This window comes from Salminus brasiliensis, chromosome 1 (genome assembly GCF_030463535.1).
Source record: "Salminus brasiliensis chromosome 1, fSalBra1.hap2, whole genome shotgun sequence".
Taxonomy (NCBI): domain Eukaryota; kingdom Metazoa; phylum Chordata; class Actinopteri; order Characiformes; family Bryconidae; genus Salminus; species Salminus brasiliensis.
Window position 1 is genome coordinate 76,816,191 of NC_132878.1, and position 16,770 is coordinate 76,832,960.

General features: G+C 39.8%; 1 protein-coding gene across 3 annotated transcripts; it reads right to left on the bottom strand.

Moving 5' to 3' along the window:
• Window positions 1-696: 696 nt before the first annotated feature.
• mybl1 (v-myb avian myeloblastosis viral oncogene homolog-like 1) lies at window positions 697-15,903 on the bottom strand. Of its 3 annotated transcripts, none has more exons than XM_072657977.1 (16): window positions 15,572-15,903; window positions 12,199-12,298; window positions 11,504-11,575; window positions 11,256-11,348; window positions 9,174-9,394; window positions 8,751-8,931; window positions 8,270-8,344; window positions 7,709-7,807; window positions 6,243-6,476; window positions 5,704-6,078; window positions 5,459-5,598; window positions 5,022-5,136; window positions 4,800-4,910; window positions 4,590-4,700; window positions 4,229-4,411; window positions 697-3,960 (listed from the first exon to the last, which is right to left on the bottom strand). In XM_072657977.1, the coding sequence occupies exons 1-16, from the start codon at window positions 15,592-15,594 to the stop codon at window positions 3,835-3,837; spliced, it is 2,259 nt and encodes a 752-aa protein (XP_072514078.1). In that variant the 5' UTR covers window positions 15,595-15,903; the 3' UTR covers window positions 697-3,834. The 3 variants fall into 3 exon arrangements, with proteins under 3 accessions (XP_072514078.1, XP_072514083.1, XP_072514089.1); XM_072657982.1 differs by lacking the exon at window positions 15,572-15,903 and adding an exon at window positions 12,507-12,581; XM_072657988.1 differs by lacking the exon at window positions 7,709-7,807.
• Between the last annotated feature and the right edge of the window lie 867 nt (window positions 15,904-16,770).

Sequence of the window (16,770 nt, forward strand, 5' to 3'; positions counted from 1 at the left end):
TCTTATTCCCAATGAAGTTGATTTGGATCTAACAGGCTAAGGTAGGTAACAAGAATGAAAGCTTAAATATTTTGTATTTGTGATGCACGTTTAAAAAAAAAAAAAGCAGCCATGCACTTTGCATGACTTGGGCTTTCATTCGATTCTTGTTAGCCACATTAGCTTCATAGCTCCAATGCAAACTAAAGAAGCAAATATCTGACACCAGAATTTTCTGGCTGATGGACTAATTTTGGGACAAAGTTATGTAAAATTGATTTGAAAAATTGCCAAATTAAGAGCTTTAGGTTTGTGGGTTGAGAACCAAGTATATTAATAAAACAAACCTTATTCTCATATTTCTAGAAATCTACATAGACAAAAGTAAAGGCCATGCACTTTCTGAAATGCTAAACCTGCTAGGTAAAGGTTTCCATTGCTTGCTAACTACATTAGCCTCATAGATCCAAACTAAAGAAGCAAACGTCTGACACCAAATATCCTGGCAGATGGACTACATTTGTAGTAAGGGCAAAATTGTGTAAACTTGATGTTTGGCCAGATTATTACTTGGGCACATGGGTTGAAAGCAAAGTAGAACGATCAATGATCGAGCAAATCTTCTATAAACAAATAAGTACTTCAAGGAAACTATATCCTCTCATTATTATTCAATGAAAAAGAGTGAGGCCACAGTTTAATGAACAAAGCGTTTTATTTTTTTCCCCTCAATAAGTACAAGAGTCACATATGGTTATTGGCAGGAATTGGAAAGGGAGGCAATAGATGTTCAGCAAAATATTGTCATGTTTGAAATTAAACTTCGTGCTTGTGAAAAATGTAATATATTGCGGTTCATGCAACTGCTACATGTACTTACTTCCTTCAGAACCTACAATTAGGTGGATGAGTGTTAGAAAATATAATTTTATATACATAAACTCACACCTACATTACACAGAAACAAGACAAAATAAAATGTACATACACACATCAAACCAGGCATTAAACAAATCAAACATTTCCTCTTTCAGCTGTTACCTGCATTGTTACATTAAATAATATTGAATCTTATGCTATAACACATGGTGAATATCTTGGGATTTACAAACATAGACGTTGTGTTTGATTATTTAAAAAGAGAAATCACTGCTTGAGGACTTCTAGTCCTTGTGTTGAGCTAAAAGACTGAATGGCAATTGTTTTAATTAAAATGCCTTAATGCAGACCCCGTCAAAAACCTATAATACTACTGGATAATTTCACACTAGACCCTGCTCTCTGCCCCGTACAAAACACTGCCTTGGCAAATGCTGTACTGGAACAATTCCACAACGGTCACCTTCAACAGCAGTCTTTTGTGTGAAACACATGAAATCAATTCAATTCAACATAAATGAACTGAATGTCTCCAACCACTTCAAAAGGACTGTGCTCGTGTTTCTATTATTAGTATGGCCTCTTCATTTGTGTTTCTCAGTAGCAGCTAGTGCACCCTTCCATTTCACCCTGTAGAATTGCTGAGTGAGAGAGAGGAACTCTTATCTGTTCTTATTCAGAAGCCACCCTAACAGTCAGTGTTTCATTTTTATTTTTTTTAAGAAACATTCAGCCACCACCATCAGAAAATGTAAACACTACAGGGGATTTTTTTACAAGCAAAAACAACAAAACATACAGAGACTGAGAACGAACTAACATTTAAACATTTAAAAAGTGCAATTTGCCTGCATTGAACATGTGGAGGCTGAATGCTGTTAAGTGTGAGATTTTAAACTAGTTTGAACTCAACTGAGATTAGATTTAGACCAATTGAAAAAATAACGATTAGTGGCAGTGCAAGTCATTACCATTTTTGATAAACGTGTGATGGACGGTAGCCGAATCCCTTTTTTCAACACGACAGAAATAAAATTAAAGATTCTCTTTATATCTTTGCAATAAATAAATTAGTAAAGATTTAATAAATAGAACTTGCAGCCCTAAACGAGAAGAGAAAACCATCTTGCCAAGAATGTAAATGTCACATGTTATTTTCTGTGAGACTGCACGTTAAAAATCAGTACCAAAACATGATTTATGGTAAGATTGACTAAAGCAGCTAAGATGCTAGTTGTTTAGGCTGCGTTCACATATGTGTCTGGCAGCAAAAAAAAACAACACAAAAAACAACCAAACAAAAAAAACTGAAAAAAATTCAAATGGTAGGTTTGTTTTTTTTAAACTGGACAGGTGTTAAATAAACATCTCAACAAGTCTAATTTTACAGTAGAAAATAAATTATAACATAAAACAGAGGTACCCTTCCTTTTGACGCTACTTTGCAGATAAATGCTGTACAATACATTCATTGAGTGTCGTACTCAGCATAAACAGAGCAGAGCCCCTCTGTTATGGTTTGAGCCGAAACGGTCACATTTGCAAGTGCTATCCAGTTCCTCCTAAAACACGGTTCGAGCTCCTCTCCTTTACACACACCCACAATCAGTAGTGCAACACTGCCAGTGCTTTCCAATCCTTAAGACACCATTTTGGTAAATATGGTAAAATCCTCTACAAAGAAACACGCTAAAACAATCTGGAAGACAGACTGGTATATGCCAGGGGAACTGCTCCTCAGTGGCACTGACAGGAGAGCAAAAGCACTGCACTTTCCAAGACAGAAAATGCTTACTTTCCAAATCGAAGTCAAAAGGACAGGTTTAAAATAAGGTAAGATTAAAAATCATCAATATTCTATATAAATCAATCATATTGTGTCATTTCTGAACTGGGTAGAAAGCGCTCTACACTGGGCTGCATAAAGCAATTCAAACTTTCTCTCTCTTGTCATATCAGAAAAGCCATTTGACCTATCCATACATTATTTCATAACATCTGTTGTTAAAGTAGAAAAGCTTTCATAAAATGGTGTCAAAATCCAATTCAGTCTAATGAGAAACTGCAGCACCATTTTTTTTTTTTCTTTTGGAAAAATACCTAAATTTGCTGTGTTATTATTTTGAAATAACACTGGAATCTGATTTATATTGGCAAATAAGTGCCAAATACTTTTGTAAAGCAAATCCTGGTCTATGTAACACAATTTCAATATATAATATTTTTAAATATTATAAATGATTTACAATCTTTCACTCAAATGCAAATTATTTTGTCTGCATGTGAAACAACATGCCCCCCCATGTGATCAAGCTAATGTTAGTATGGTGGTATATTGATTTGTCCTGATCAACTACATCGACAGCTTTATCTACGTTTATGTAGCGCGCAGTGTACATTCAATATTACTTTAAGGTAGCTCCAATTTCACATTGGGCTGAACAGAGGTTTTGTAAACATTCTGTTAAGCTTATCTCATCAATCCACAGTTGTTATGAAAGAACGCATTTGCTGGTGGAACATGAATAGATCAACTGAGGCCCAAAAAAAAAAAAAAAAAAAAGGTTGGTTAAATTTCCCATTCCCTTTTAACAACCCTCAAAACTGTCTCGTACTACACTGTCTACAGCTACAATGTTAAATAAGATATGTCCTTTTAGATACTTTGACCTAAGTCAGCAAATCGACAACTATTTTGTCAATACCAAAAGGTGTAATCCTAAGAGGAAAACAAGTCACTCTCCTTTAGTTACAATCGCAGCTATGCCTATGTATCCTGAAGGAAAGCCAAGTCTCTAGCATGCGTCTTTGTGTGTTAAAGCAGCCTAATCTGCGCGATACATTGTCATACAAGTAAGTCTTTAGTGAATATATACAAAGAGGTGGACGTTCAGTTTCATATGCCAGATTGTCTAAACTTGAAGCACGGGGATGAAGCAGGGCGGCTGCTGTATTGGAGTGAAGCTGAGCCAGTGCTTACAGGACCAGTGCTCTTGGAGTGCAGGGCAGCTGGGAGGATGTCAGGTAGCGCCTGGCTTGTTCCGTCATAATCAGCTGATCTTCCGTCTTCCCAAACACCACGGCCTCCCACTCGCTGCTCACCTTTGGGAGTAATCAAATGATTTAGTGTTTATCAACCCAGTTTCTATCTGCTGCATCTGTATTGCACACTTACCATGTATATATTATTTATCATTACTACATATCATTACTTTATGCTTCCCTGTACTACGATACAAACAAAAAGATTGACGCAGGAATAGCAGTTTAAAAAACAAAAAAAAACAAAAACAAGAAACCCCTACAAATGAAACAACTACAAATGACAAAGAATTAACATGAGTTTACATCACAAAGCTGTTCATCCTACCTGAGTGGAAGTTTGGCAGGTGGGGTTTCTATGTGTGCGAAGCTCTTTCTTTGTTGGGGGGCTAAGGGGGTACATGGAAGAATGAGAGTCCTCCTTTAGTGAGACGGGTGAGCAGGGGAGTTTCTCTCCCTCTCCTAGAGGGGTCAGCATCATGGTGCTGTTTAGCAAGCCATCATTGAGAGACTGAGGGTGAGAGAAAGAGCACAATCAGACAAGCCTCAATATAAACAAGTGTAAATAAGATACACCAAAGAACAAATACACATCAACCCCCTCCCCTACTAAACTATTTAGGATACATCCGTTTTATCATAATTTTTTCAGGATTTATAAGATGAGGCTTCTATGCAAGTGTCCTTACCTGAGCATTAGTGCTGATCTGCTGCTGAGGGAAACGTTGGACACCGAAGCAGTCTTTCCCCCAGCTGTCCAACAACAAGGACTTCCTCACCTTCCTGGCAGGGGCATCCACCTACAAGTCACCACAAAATTAAAGAAATAACTATTAATAGAAACATATACACAAACACAGGCCATCAATCATAGGAAAAGACACTAACAAATACTGTACCTCATAGGCCCTGTGTTCAGTCGAAGTCTGTGTTTGAGTGAAGATATCTGACCCTGTCTCCTCCCTCAACACTTCTCTAATGTCTTCTTCCAAGAAGGCCAGTGGCTGGGGCTGCACACAGCAGTGAAGATTTATACATACTGTAGACTGGCGTTAATTATCCACACACAGTCCATGGAACATTAAGGCAAAAACACCACAGAGATACTGACAGACACTTACCACAATTTTTAAGGGCCCGTGCATCTTCTCCTGGGCAGCCAGAGCATTTTTGAAAGGTGTGGGTGTCCTTGGGGTGTGAGCCATTATGGATTTACGGATCTTGGGAGTCCTGAAACTGAACGGTTTGGTGTTACAAATGTGCTTTGTTAACTTTACCAAAAATGTCTTCAAGTCAGTTTGGAATCTAAATTGTACTTTTTTAATTTTGTGTGCTAGTATGCCAACACCTAATGAGAGACAAATGACATACTAACTGCTTGCCCAAATCACCACTTCAGGTAGACTTCCTTCAATGGTTTTGACGATTTACATACAAAAATGGACAAAATAAATGTCCTGTACCTAAAACAGCAATATCCTCCATATTAAAGCCCTTAATTACATTTTGTGCTAAACTATCACTTCAAAGTAAAGAAAGGCAGGCAGGCTTCTCCTACCCAGCATTCTCCTTCTGATGTTTGGGTGTGGTTTCCCTCTGGTGTGGCGTGCTCTGGAAGCATTTCTGCCCACACACCGGAGTGGATGTAAGTGCAGGATTGTCTAGGTTCAAATGCTCAGTTCCAGATATGTTGAAGAACTGGGATAAGAAAAGAAGACAGAAGGCCAAAAGCCATACTGAGGTGAAACAGAAATCCTGAGCACAGTTACAAGGTTGTTATGTGGTTACGGTTGCACTGCATACCTGAGATGGAGAGAATGGTAGCCCTTTAAGTGGCGTGCCTTTTGGTGAGTTGCTGCAGTTGTCTCTAAAAGAGCCACAGGTTCGGTCATTGGTGGGTGACTGGTCTCCCCTTTCTATTGGTTTCTTCATCTGCAAAGATGGTGTTGGGGAGCTAAATTTGCTCACAGAAGGAGCAGTATGAGGAAGTGGCTTCCCTTGCCCCATTCCAGCTTGTGGCCTGTTGAGATCTTGGACGGCAAGTCCACTGTGGTGGTACTCAATGACCTCTGCACTGTTCTCTGGGGCTGGATATGCCCCACTAACGCTGAGGGGCTTAGGAGGACTCACTGCTTCAGACAAGTCAAAACCAGTCACTTCACTCCAGGCAACAGGATCCTGTAGATGAGACACAAAATACCTTATTCCCAAGTTCAGCAATCAAAAGAACCTAATCTAGTGAGATATAATCATTACTTCACTATTTAAAAAACACATTTCTTAAAAAAAGCCAAACTACACAGATCACAGGTTGAACATGCCTTCAGGTGTGCTCTGCTCACCGAGTCAATGAGCTCCATGGTCTCTGCAAACTCAGGAATGGTCTGTAGAGTGGACAGCACAGCACTGGCCTCCACCGCCAGGAACTTGCTTGGGGAGACCTGCAGCGGAACGGATGGAGCACAGACCTTCTCTGTACGGCACAGCTCCGCAGGACCTCCTTCCTCCACACTCCCTGTGGTGGTCATGGTGTCATCAGCCAGGCTGTCGGACCAGCTGGAGTAACTCTCCGGGTTCTGAATAGAATAAAACCATTGTGGGTCAGACAGTTGATTTTAATGGCCAGCAGAGAGCAAGGTGAAGAACAGTGATGAGAATGAGAAGCGCTGATGATACTCAGGACAATGAGGGGGTAGAGGAAGAAAAAGTGCCGTCCAGGTCAGAGTACAGTCTGAAATAAGCACTGCAGTAGAGTCAGCATTTACCGTGTTAACCGTGATCAGTTACAATGTCTATGAATGAGTTACTTGCATGTCTTTATTAACAATTAATTAATTAACAAGCTCAGCTTTGACAAAATTTTGTGTTAGACATAAGTCAGGCAGTGAATCACCTGTTTACTCTGTTCCCATGTTAAATCATACCTAGACAATATCCAGCAAAATAGAAAAAAGATTAATCGGATCAATGATAAAAGCTAAAAGCTTTCTTTGTTCTCTTCGTTGACAGTGAATGTTTTATTTTATGGGCTATATAGAATGGGGAGTGAACTAGTTGAAGTATTTCGATATTATATTTTGTAATTCTGCATCGAATCTCAGAAACACAGCATCAATTTTTAACAGTTCAATGTAAAGACTGGGGGCAGACAGTGATTCATTCTTGTCGTGTTTAAATCCTGATTGTTGTGCTCTGCCTTCAGATCCCACTGTTCTGACTGCATAAAGTCAACTTTGTTTTTACTCAGATTTTATGTATATGATGTATTTCATAAAAGGCTTACAGTATCGCAATATATTGAGCTGTAACCCCTGTCTCACGATACATATCGCATCACCAGGTTCTTTCCAATACACAGACCTAGAGTAAACGGAAAATGTTCACATACAAAAAAAAAAAACTAAAATTAAATAGGACAATTCTGTTCGCCATCAAATGGCATCTTTATATTTCCACAGGTCTGGAGACAAGTCGCGTAAAGAGAGATCAAAGAACTGGCACTCCATTACTGCCAACTTACAAAGCAAAGAAAGTTAAAAAAAAAAAAAAAGAAAGAAAAAGATTTTTTTTTAAAACAATGATGAAAGCAATGTCTTCCAAGCGAGTTTTCTTCATCAGGCGCTCTCATGCTGTGCACTAGAGGATGTAGTTACTGACAGCAGGCCTATCAGGTGAGGTAGCAGCGAGGGTAAGCTGGGGTCACCAAGCGCAGCTGTTGTGGGGAGGGAGGGGGGGTGAGGAAGGTAATGGAAGAGCTAGTGAAGCCTACAGCGCACTCTACTCTACGCGCACACACACTGGTTCTTACACGAGGGCCGGACTGTCTTCTGACTTCATTTTCAGCCGACATGAGCAGCAGCTCTAGCTCCTTAATTCGCTGCTCTTTGTCGGGATCGTCGTGGCATGGCTGTTGGAGAGGAACCGGGAGGAAAAGAAGAAAAGGAAGAGACGGGAGAAGAGACGGAGACAACGAGTTTACTGGCAGAACCACAAACACTTCATGGGCTCCAATCCCCAAATTCCACCGGGTATTACTTGGAACAGATATTTACAGCTTTTTTCTTTTTTTTAACAGCTCTATTGAAAAGGCAAAACGAAGCCAATATATAATATATAATAATGCTCTTCATGATAGCTGTGCAATAATACCCATCGTGTAATTTTGAAGAAGGGAGATTTATAAGACATCAGCACACGCATGCAGTTTACACACACACACACACACACACACACACACACACACACAAGACAGACTAGTAAGTCAATTCTTGGATTGAAGAGAAAGAAGGCATCTGAAAGTGGGAAATAATAGAGAACAAACCCAAAGAAGAGGACAGCAGAAAACCTCCACACTCAGAACAACACTCACCGACATGAAGCTGGAGCCTTCTGTGACACTGTCCATACACTGCCTGCTCACAGATCCGTACGAGTATCCAGTCAACTACAGAAACATCAAATAAGAGTGCCCTTGTTAATTAAAGCTGCCATTATTTACACACTAATCATAGTAAAACACCAAATCAGTTGTTTCATTGTGGAAAGGTACAACGAACTTAAATACACAGCAGTGGAAAACATGAAATAGAGGTGGTCACACACATCAACATTCTTTTTAGCATTGTACATTTTAGCTATATTACTCTAGAATATTCACTGAATTACCCTGTTATAACTGCATAATTACAATGAAAAATGAAAAACAGTAATAAATGTGGACCAGTCTGACCGACCTCTAGCCCGTTTAACACTGTCAATATCTGTGCTTAAACCAATCTATATAATCTAGATCACTACCTGACAGTAACGTCATGGGATACACTAACCTAGCACAGTTTAGACGTTATTACCTGGGACTGGTCATTTATGAGCAGCTGGCTATGCTGTTGCTCCATAGTGGAGCAGGCTTTGTGGCGTCTCTTCATTGGCTGCTCACTGTTGAAGTTCCTATTGCCCTCCTGCAGATAGCCCTCCTGCTCCACCTTCCTACGCATTGTAGAGTTCCAGTGGTTTTTAATGGAGTTGTCCGTCCTGAAAATGAATAGTAAACAATTTTCTGAATGTATTCCCAATACAACGGTCAAACTGGAACACACACATGTGCACAGTTTATAACTTGTCAGAACTTTTTAAGCCTAATTCTTAACCTACACCAATCTTAACCTCAGTAACCAAAGTTCCAATTTTCATAACAACACTATTTTGTTGGTAGGCTAATCCAATTTCCCCGACACAGTCGAAAAAAATATGAAAAACACAACAGAGTATTGTACCTTCCAGGTAGCAACTTTGAAATCTCAGCCCAGCGGTTGCCGAGGCGTTTGTGTGCCTCATAGATGATGCGGTCCTCTTCCTGTGTCCAAGAGGACTTCTTTACTTCAGGGTTGAGGTGGTTATGCCAACGCTCTCGACACTGCTTTCCTATGCGGCCCTGCAGGTGCTTTGCTATGACTGACCATCGCTTGGGGCCATACTTATGAACCAGCTCAATCACCTGTGCAGACAAAAAACAAGTGAGGTAAAACAAAATGTAGCTAAATAGCAACATAACGATAATCAGTACCACCCTGTTACACTGAGGGGTTTGCTTTAGTTTATAAGAAGCTCCTGGTTTTCTCGACACCTTACTCATGTTTTAAGATGGGGCAGTGGTGGCTCAGCGGTGGCTCAGAGCGCCGGGCTATCGATAACAAGGTTGTGGGTTTGATTCCCGGGCTCGGCAAGCTGCCACTGTTTGGCCCTTGAGCAAGGCCCTTTAGCCTCTCTGCTCCCCGAGCGCTGGAGTTGGCTGCCCACCGCTCTGGTTGTGTGTACTCACTGCCCCTAGATCACTAGTGTGTGTGTGTTCACTACCACAGATGGGTTAAATGCGGAGGACACATTTCGCTGTGCAGTGCACACTGTACAGTGACAAATACATGCACCTTTAGCTTTACCTTAAAGATTAATATTGTTCTATTCCATCCAATTATATATACTTAAACACAACCATAAATACCTTCAAATTAAAGCACCTTCTATTTGTGTACAGAGCCAACACAATCAGTGTTACATAAAAGCATTGTATATGAGTGTTTTAATGTTTTAATGGTCTTACTGCAGTGAAGTAAAAGACTATAGCAGGATCTCCAGCAGCATTCATTTTTGAGTAATGAATCAGCATTCATGGGGTTCTTTAAGCATGAATGCCTGGCCATTGCTATTCAGGAAATGCATTACTTCACCTCTAGGCAATTTGTGCCTAATCAGTGCTCACTCAAACACGTCTTATAGGGTTATGGTCACTGCTATAGAAGAGAGTCACAATCACTTAAAAAATGCTACAAATTAATGAATGTGAATGTGGCTTTTGGCTCTGCAATTAGTACACTATATTTAAGGAACCTCTATGAGAAATAGGGGACACAACTCTCCTGTTGCTGCTCAAAAAACATGCCAATTGCTCTACCCACTTCTCTATCTCCTGATGCTAGGTTGTACAACAATTGCAGTATGTTTGCAGAAATACATTTAGCCTATTGAGAGATTGTACACAAAAACAGGTTCTGTTACACTTCTCAAATCTAGAGCAAAATGTATCCTGTAGAGCTGTGTGGGAATTCAAACTGCAGCCTAAACCAGTGCAACATATCATCGCTGTCCAATAAAACATGCTGTTATTTAGAGTATTTGTATAGGTCTACACATACAAAAAGATTTACACAGTGTACAGAGCAGCTACAGGATTTAAACCATGGAGAAAACTAAAAACAAACAAAAGTGTTGATACATGTTTTTCATTGGACAGCAGCGATATGCAATTAAAAGAAAAAAAAAAAAAAAGAAATTCACACACAACAGGTTCTGGAAACATTTCATGACTTATGTGTGCAGTCATCTCACCACTCACTCACACTCTGGTGCAATTCCGCTATGCCTCACTAGGGGGGGTCCACCCCGCAGTGTGAATACCATTGCCTTAGAGGAGCTACACCTGTTACAGGAGCTGTACTTACATAGGTTACACAGACGGCAATGCTAAACCAGCTAAAGCTGGTGAACACTCAGCTTTGTATATCAAACAATCATCACTAAACGTCTTATTAGCGTTAGAAGAAAAGACAAAAAATCAATCCGTCAAAACACAAAATTTAGAGATTTTCACTGTAATTTATAATTAGTTTGACTAGGATTTTTGCAAACACTGAATTTTGTACAACCTAGAAACAGATGTGTTTAATGTCTCAAATGACCTTAAGAGTAGAGTTTTGTAGGCTCTAATGACGGTGATCTTGGCTACCTTCAAATATCATTATATCACACTGTACACCTCCTCCATCATTCTCTCAGACTGGTGAACACCCAGCTCATCTTACCCTCTGATCCTCCTCTTTTGTCCAGGGCCCTTTCACAAGCTCTGGGTTGAGGACCTTCTGCCAGCGGTGTTGACACTGACCATCTGTCCTTGTCTGTCAAAGAGCAACAAAATCCCAGTTCAGCACCTGCAGCTAATACACAGCTATAACACCTATTTAACACATTTACCCACAGCCTCAGAATATTCGAACATTTCTTCTTTAATGATTAAATCTTTAGATTTATGGATAGGGCTATTATTACTTACTGGGAAACAATTAGCGATTAATTTCCATGCCTCAGTGCCATGTTGCTCAACAAGCTTCTTGAGTCTCTCATCCTAAAGACAGAAAAGAGAAGAAACGAGTCATTAAGAGTCCCTTTCCTAAAACAACTGGCCTAATTCATTAGAAGTGTCAACAGTGCTCCAGGAAGGATGGAAGGGCCCACCCACAAATTTTCATTATGGAAGCTCAGGGAGTTTCCAAGCATTACACTACTTACAGATACAGCTAGTGTTCTTCTGGCAAAGCTCAAAAGCAAATGTACACAATTTCCCTTTTGTACTAAACACAGTCAAGACAAGTCTGCAATCCAAATCAGTTTTGCACCCGTATTTTTGACAAAATAGACTTTATTAGCTTCAACACTCCAGTACAAAAATACGTACATTTTGGACACAAAATCTGTCCTGGCTGACACATTATTTTGCCAAATGTCCATATACTGAAAAACAAAATTGTGTTGATGCCACCCAGATATTATAAATATTTGGTCTCCAGAGTTAACCTCTTGAGCTTTACATGTCTATATGTCTATGTGCCACAAAAAGAGAAAAGAGATTGTTATATAAAATATAATTATTTCAAATTTCAACTAAAAAAATTATCCCAAAACATTTTTTTTAAGTATAATAATCCAAAATAAACACATATATAGAATTTTTAATGGCTGACACATCACCTCTTCTCTGGACCATTTCACTTTGCAGAGCATCTTTTTTGAGTTCTTGGGGTCTCTGTTATCAGGGTCTGTAGAATGACGGTCATCATCCTCATCCTCACTAAGATAGAGAAAAAAGTCAAAGATAGACAGAAAAGTCAAATGTGATCTGTGAATATATAATCCAAGTTGTGCTTGAGCAGCGACCAAAGCCACCAAAAACCTATTATCTGGTAATTTATCAAAGTGAATTAATTAGTTTGTCAGAATTGATTTAAACTAAGGTCCATTTACTATGAATGCAAGGAATTATGGAAATGGCACATTACCCAGCAGCACATTAAACATGCATGTCTGTTTCTGTCCATGTTCTGCAGAATTATTGCATGCTCTGTAGATGTCAGTTCTTATGTTTTTTGTAAAATTATGACTTAAAATCACTCTCATTTCAATTAACATATGAATTGAATATGAATGAAGTGCCTTGGTCTACGCCAGATTCTATAAATAACTACGAGATACAGTACAGTTACATCACATCACAGTAAGCTTCATTGCATTTTCCTGCAACTGGCTGAAGTAACTCTGGATATACACCGTCCTTCAGTCTACAGGAATGCCTGGTTGCTGGGCAACATTTCCCCACACAGTGAGCTCGGAGTATTTAATCGGTGTGGTGTATTGAGCAGATGAGTTGTCCTGGGATACTGGAGGGCAAACGCCATATCAAAGCATTTGTCCAGTACTGAAACAAGGCAAACAGCATTCCCCCCTTAATTTAGGACATCCAGTCTGGACTGTTTCCTCACTGTGTGGAAAATGCTATGAAAGAATATAGTTGGTATTTGAAGGTTCTTGTGCCTCCATGCCCTCTGCACACTCCTAAGCTGTGAGCTGTAAGCTGTTCACGAGTAATTGTAGGCCAAAGTCCAAGTCTGACTCAAAAGGTACAAATATGGAAATTCAAAATCCCACTAGGCTTGTTTCGGGGGAGAACAAGGCCTCCTATTGGTTGCAAGTGTTATGCCCCCAATGAAAGAGGTATTTCAGCCAAGAAACATGCCAATTGAATTTTAGCATGAAACTCCCTTCTGGGAAAAAGTGAGGAGGGACTGAAATAAACGGCTTCTTTTTACTCCAGAGGTGCACTGCTCAGATCTCTCAGGAAGGAGGCAGGCCGAGCAGATGCTCAGCCAATGGCAGTACAAACTCAGACAGTTGGACGAGCCTGAGTTTTCAAATCTGCCCAGTAAGACTGCACTACGTACCCCTGAAGAACCAAAATACAATATCTAACAATGTGAAAAGCTGGACAAAGTGTACGAAATGAACTCTTTCTAGTAAAGGTGCAACGATAGTTTCTGATTGTAAAAATTGTGACTGTCAATTGTTTTTTTTATAAAAATGTCTTGATTGAAAAAGAATGCAAAACAGTGCAAAAACAGACTGACAAGGGTGTCTTTCCAACCAGTTTAAATGTTTAATATACTGTTTTGATTATTTTTCTTTTTGCTGACACTGTACTGCAATCACTACACCATTACTTCTCTGCCTTTTGGAAAAGTTGCCTAAATAGGGGCGTCTTTCATCCATGTTAACATCAACAGCACACTTGAACTTGATTCCTTTTGAAAATAACATCCAAACCTACTACTGTGGAGAGAAACAGTTTCACCCCCCACCCTCCTCAGGAGGCACACAGAAAGGGGCAAACAGAGAAACACACACACACACACACACACACAGAGTGGCGCATTCATCCATAAATTACGTAATGGCCAAGCTTGAGTGTTTAGGCTCTTCAAACAAACCCTCCATCTCCATTCAATAATTTCCATCACATTTTTCAGACAACTCCAGTCGTTCCTTAAGCTCTTTCACATTTACTCCATGTGCACTATATTGACTGTGTGTAATCTTCTGAAATGGAGTTGGAAAATAAGATAAACCCTAATATCACATTTCAGCCATTTTACAGATTCGGATATCTTTGAGGACACATTCTAACATCTTATTTTTCTGTACCTTTACTTGTGCGTTTTGAATTGACTTTTTGCAGCAACTTCATAGCTGGATTGGAGTACAATAAACAAGTAAAGAAAGAGATTTGGGTTGCTTAAAGAACTATAAAAAAGCTACCGTGCTTCATAACACTGTAATAAAGGAGCAGGGCACAGGGTGTTGTATTATTTTTATAATCATGATACAATACCTCGCAGTGTGCCTTTTCTAGAAACCATAAATAGCAGGGCTGTAACAGTACAACCTAAAGTATTATGCTGAATTGCATCACAGCATTTGATACTGTATTGTAGTATCATGACTAGCAGGTTTGCTTGTGGCTAGAGGGTTTATATCAGGGCACAGCTTTTGTTTCAAGTTTTGTATGTTTATAATGTGCAATTCTGAAACAAACTGAAAGTAAACGTGAAGCACATTTTCAACCACTCCCGATTTCAGTTGTATCGGGAAGCAAACTGAATTGAGACGCCACTGTATCGTATCAAATCCACAAATCGCTATACTTCTAACAATCAACCCTGTTTCACTGGACTATGTGCAGTGTGTATATGTGTGTGCCTGTGTGTGTGTGTGTGTGTTTAGTTAATCTTAATAGGTGTGTGGTATCTGATAATAATTACATGGATTTCCTCTCACACTTTTACAGAAAGTGCTGTAGTAATTAACTGCAGATCTTCTTCATAAAGGAAGTTACTGAATGACAGATCAGTGACAGCTCAGCTCACTGGTACTCAAGCACACAGCTAGCCAGCTAGCTTAGCTACCATTAGCAGTTATCAGGTAGCAATGGTTACAGCACCTGTAGCTCATCGTGTAGCACACTGTGAGAAACACAAGAATGCTTTGGCTGTTCTGAACAGGACTCTATATGATGTCTGCCAGAAGATTTGCACCTAAACACCCCCAGCCAGATAACCCCCAGAGTGGCCGATTACTGCTATAGCTAGCTAGCTAACACACTGTGGGTGCCTAACGCTAAGCTAATGTGTGGTTACCGACTTAGCAACTACTGTCAAGCCAAACACCACACTGCTTTCTGTGTTTACGTGATGACGATTGTCCATATTTATATCAGTTTTAAAGTGATTAAACTACTGTTCTCAATACTCTACTAAGCAAACATGTGTTTTGACCTTAGTGTAAGTAACGTTAGTGGCTTTATACTAGCTAGATTATGCCCAGATCCATTCAAGGTTAGCTATTGTAGCTAGTTAGTTAGTTCGTGTTTAATGTAGTTAGCTAAGTAAGTGATCTAGCTAACGTAAGCCATTGGGGTCACACATAAATATTAGCTAGCTAATAATGTCACTATAAGAGATACAGAGACTGATATGCAGACTGCAGACCAGTTAGCAAGTGCTAAGCGTCTCACCTGCGGGATTTCATGTTGGCCATGTCAGATCCGCTCCTCAGTGAGTGACAGTGTTGCTTGTTATCGAAAGTAAAACGTGTCCGAGATCAAATCCACAGCTTCAGTCACGGCCGAAATCCAAATATTCACCAGGATCAAGCGCGCTGACATTTATCCCGACACACGCCGCATGTCAAGCAAGTGTCTAGCTGTTGTCTTTCTCCATTAAGATCGCTGCAGCAGGTTAATGTTCAGTCTTACAGTCCTGTTTCCTGAAGGAACCGCGCAAAACAACACGAACGTCCACGACCAACCCAAAAGAGCCCCCAAACAGCCAGACGCCGCTCTCTACATTAACCCATACGGCTGCAAACGGGCAATGCACGGACATCTGCTGAGAAACATATCTCTCCGAGTGTGCTTTGCCCGCCTTGTCTCCAGCTCACCCTCCTCCTCTATCACTCCTCTCTCACTCTCTCTCTCTTTGCTGGTTTGTGTGTCCCGCCGAATCGCGCGCTCCTCCTGCTGCTGCTCAGTTTGAATCTGCGCACGCGGCCTCGCAGCTGATTGGTCAGAAGCAGCGCCGAGTCGGTGGCGCCTCTCCACTGCCATCAACTACTCAACAACACATTCACCGTCAATGTGTCATACATTCACTACCAGCTCAACACACAGTCACCACCGGTTTATCACAAATTCACCATTCATTCTCCAACAAATGGAATCAGGTTAACCCACATCACCATCAGATTATAATAAATTCTCCATCAATGTATCATTAATTCATCAAATTAACCCACATCACCATCAGATTATAATAAATTCATCATCAATTTATCATTAATTCATCAAATAAACCCACATCACCATCAGATTACAATACATTCATCATCAATTTATCATTAATTCATCAAATAACCCACATCACCATCAGATTATAATAAATTCTCCATCGATGTATCATGAGGTAATCAAATTAACCCACATCACCATCAGATTACAATACATTCATCATCAATTTATCATTAATTCATCAAATTAACCCACATCAACATCAGATTATAATAAATTCATCATCAGTTTATCATGAATTCATCAAATTAACCCACATCACCATCAGATTATAATAAATTCATCAAATTAACCCACATCACCATCAGATTATAATAAATTCTCCATCAATGTATCATTAATTCATCAAATTAACCCACATCACCATC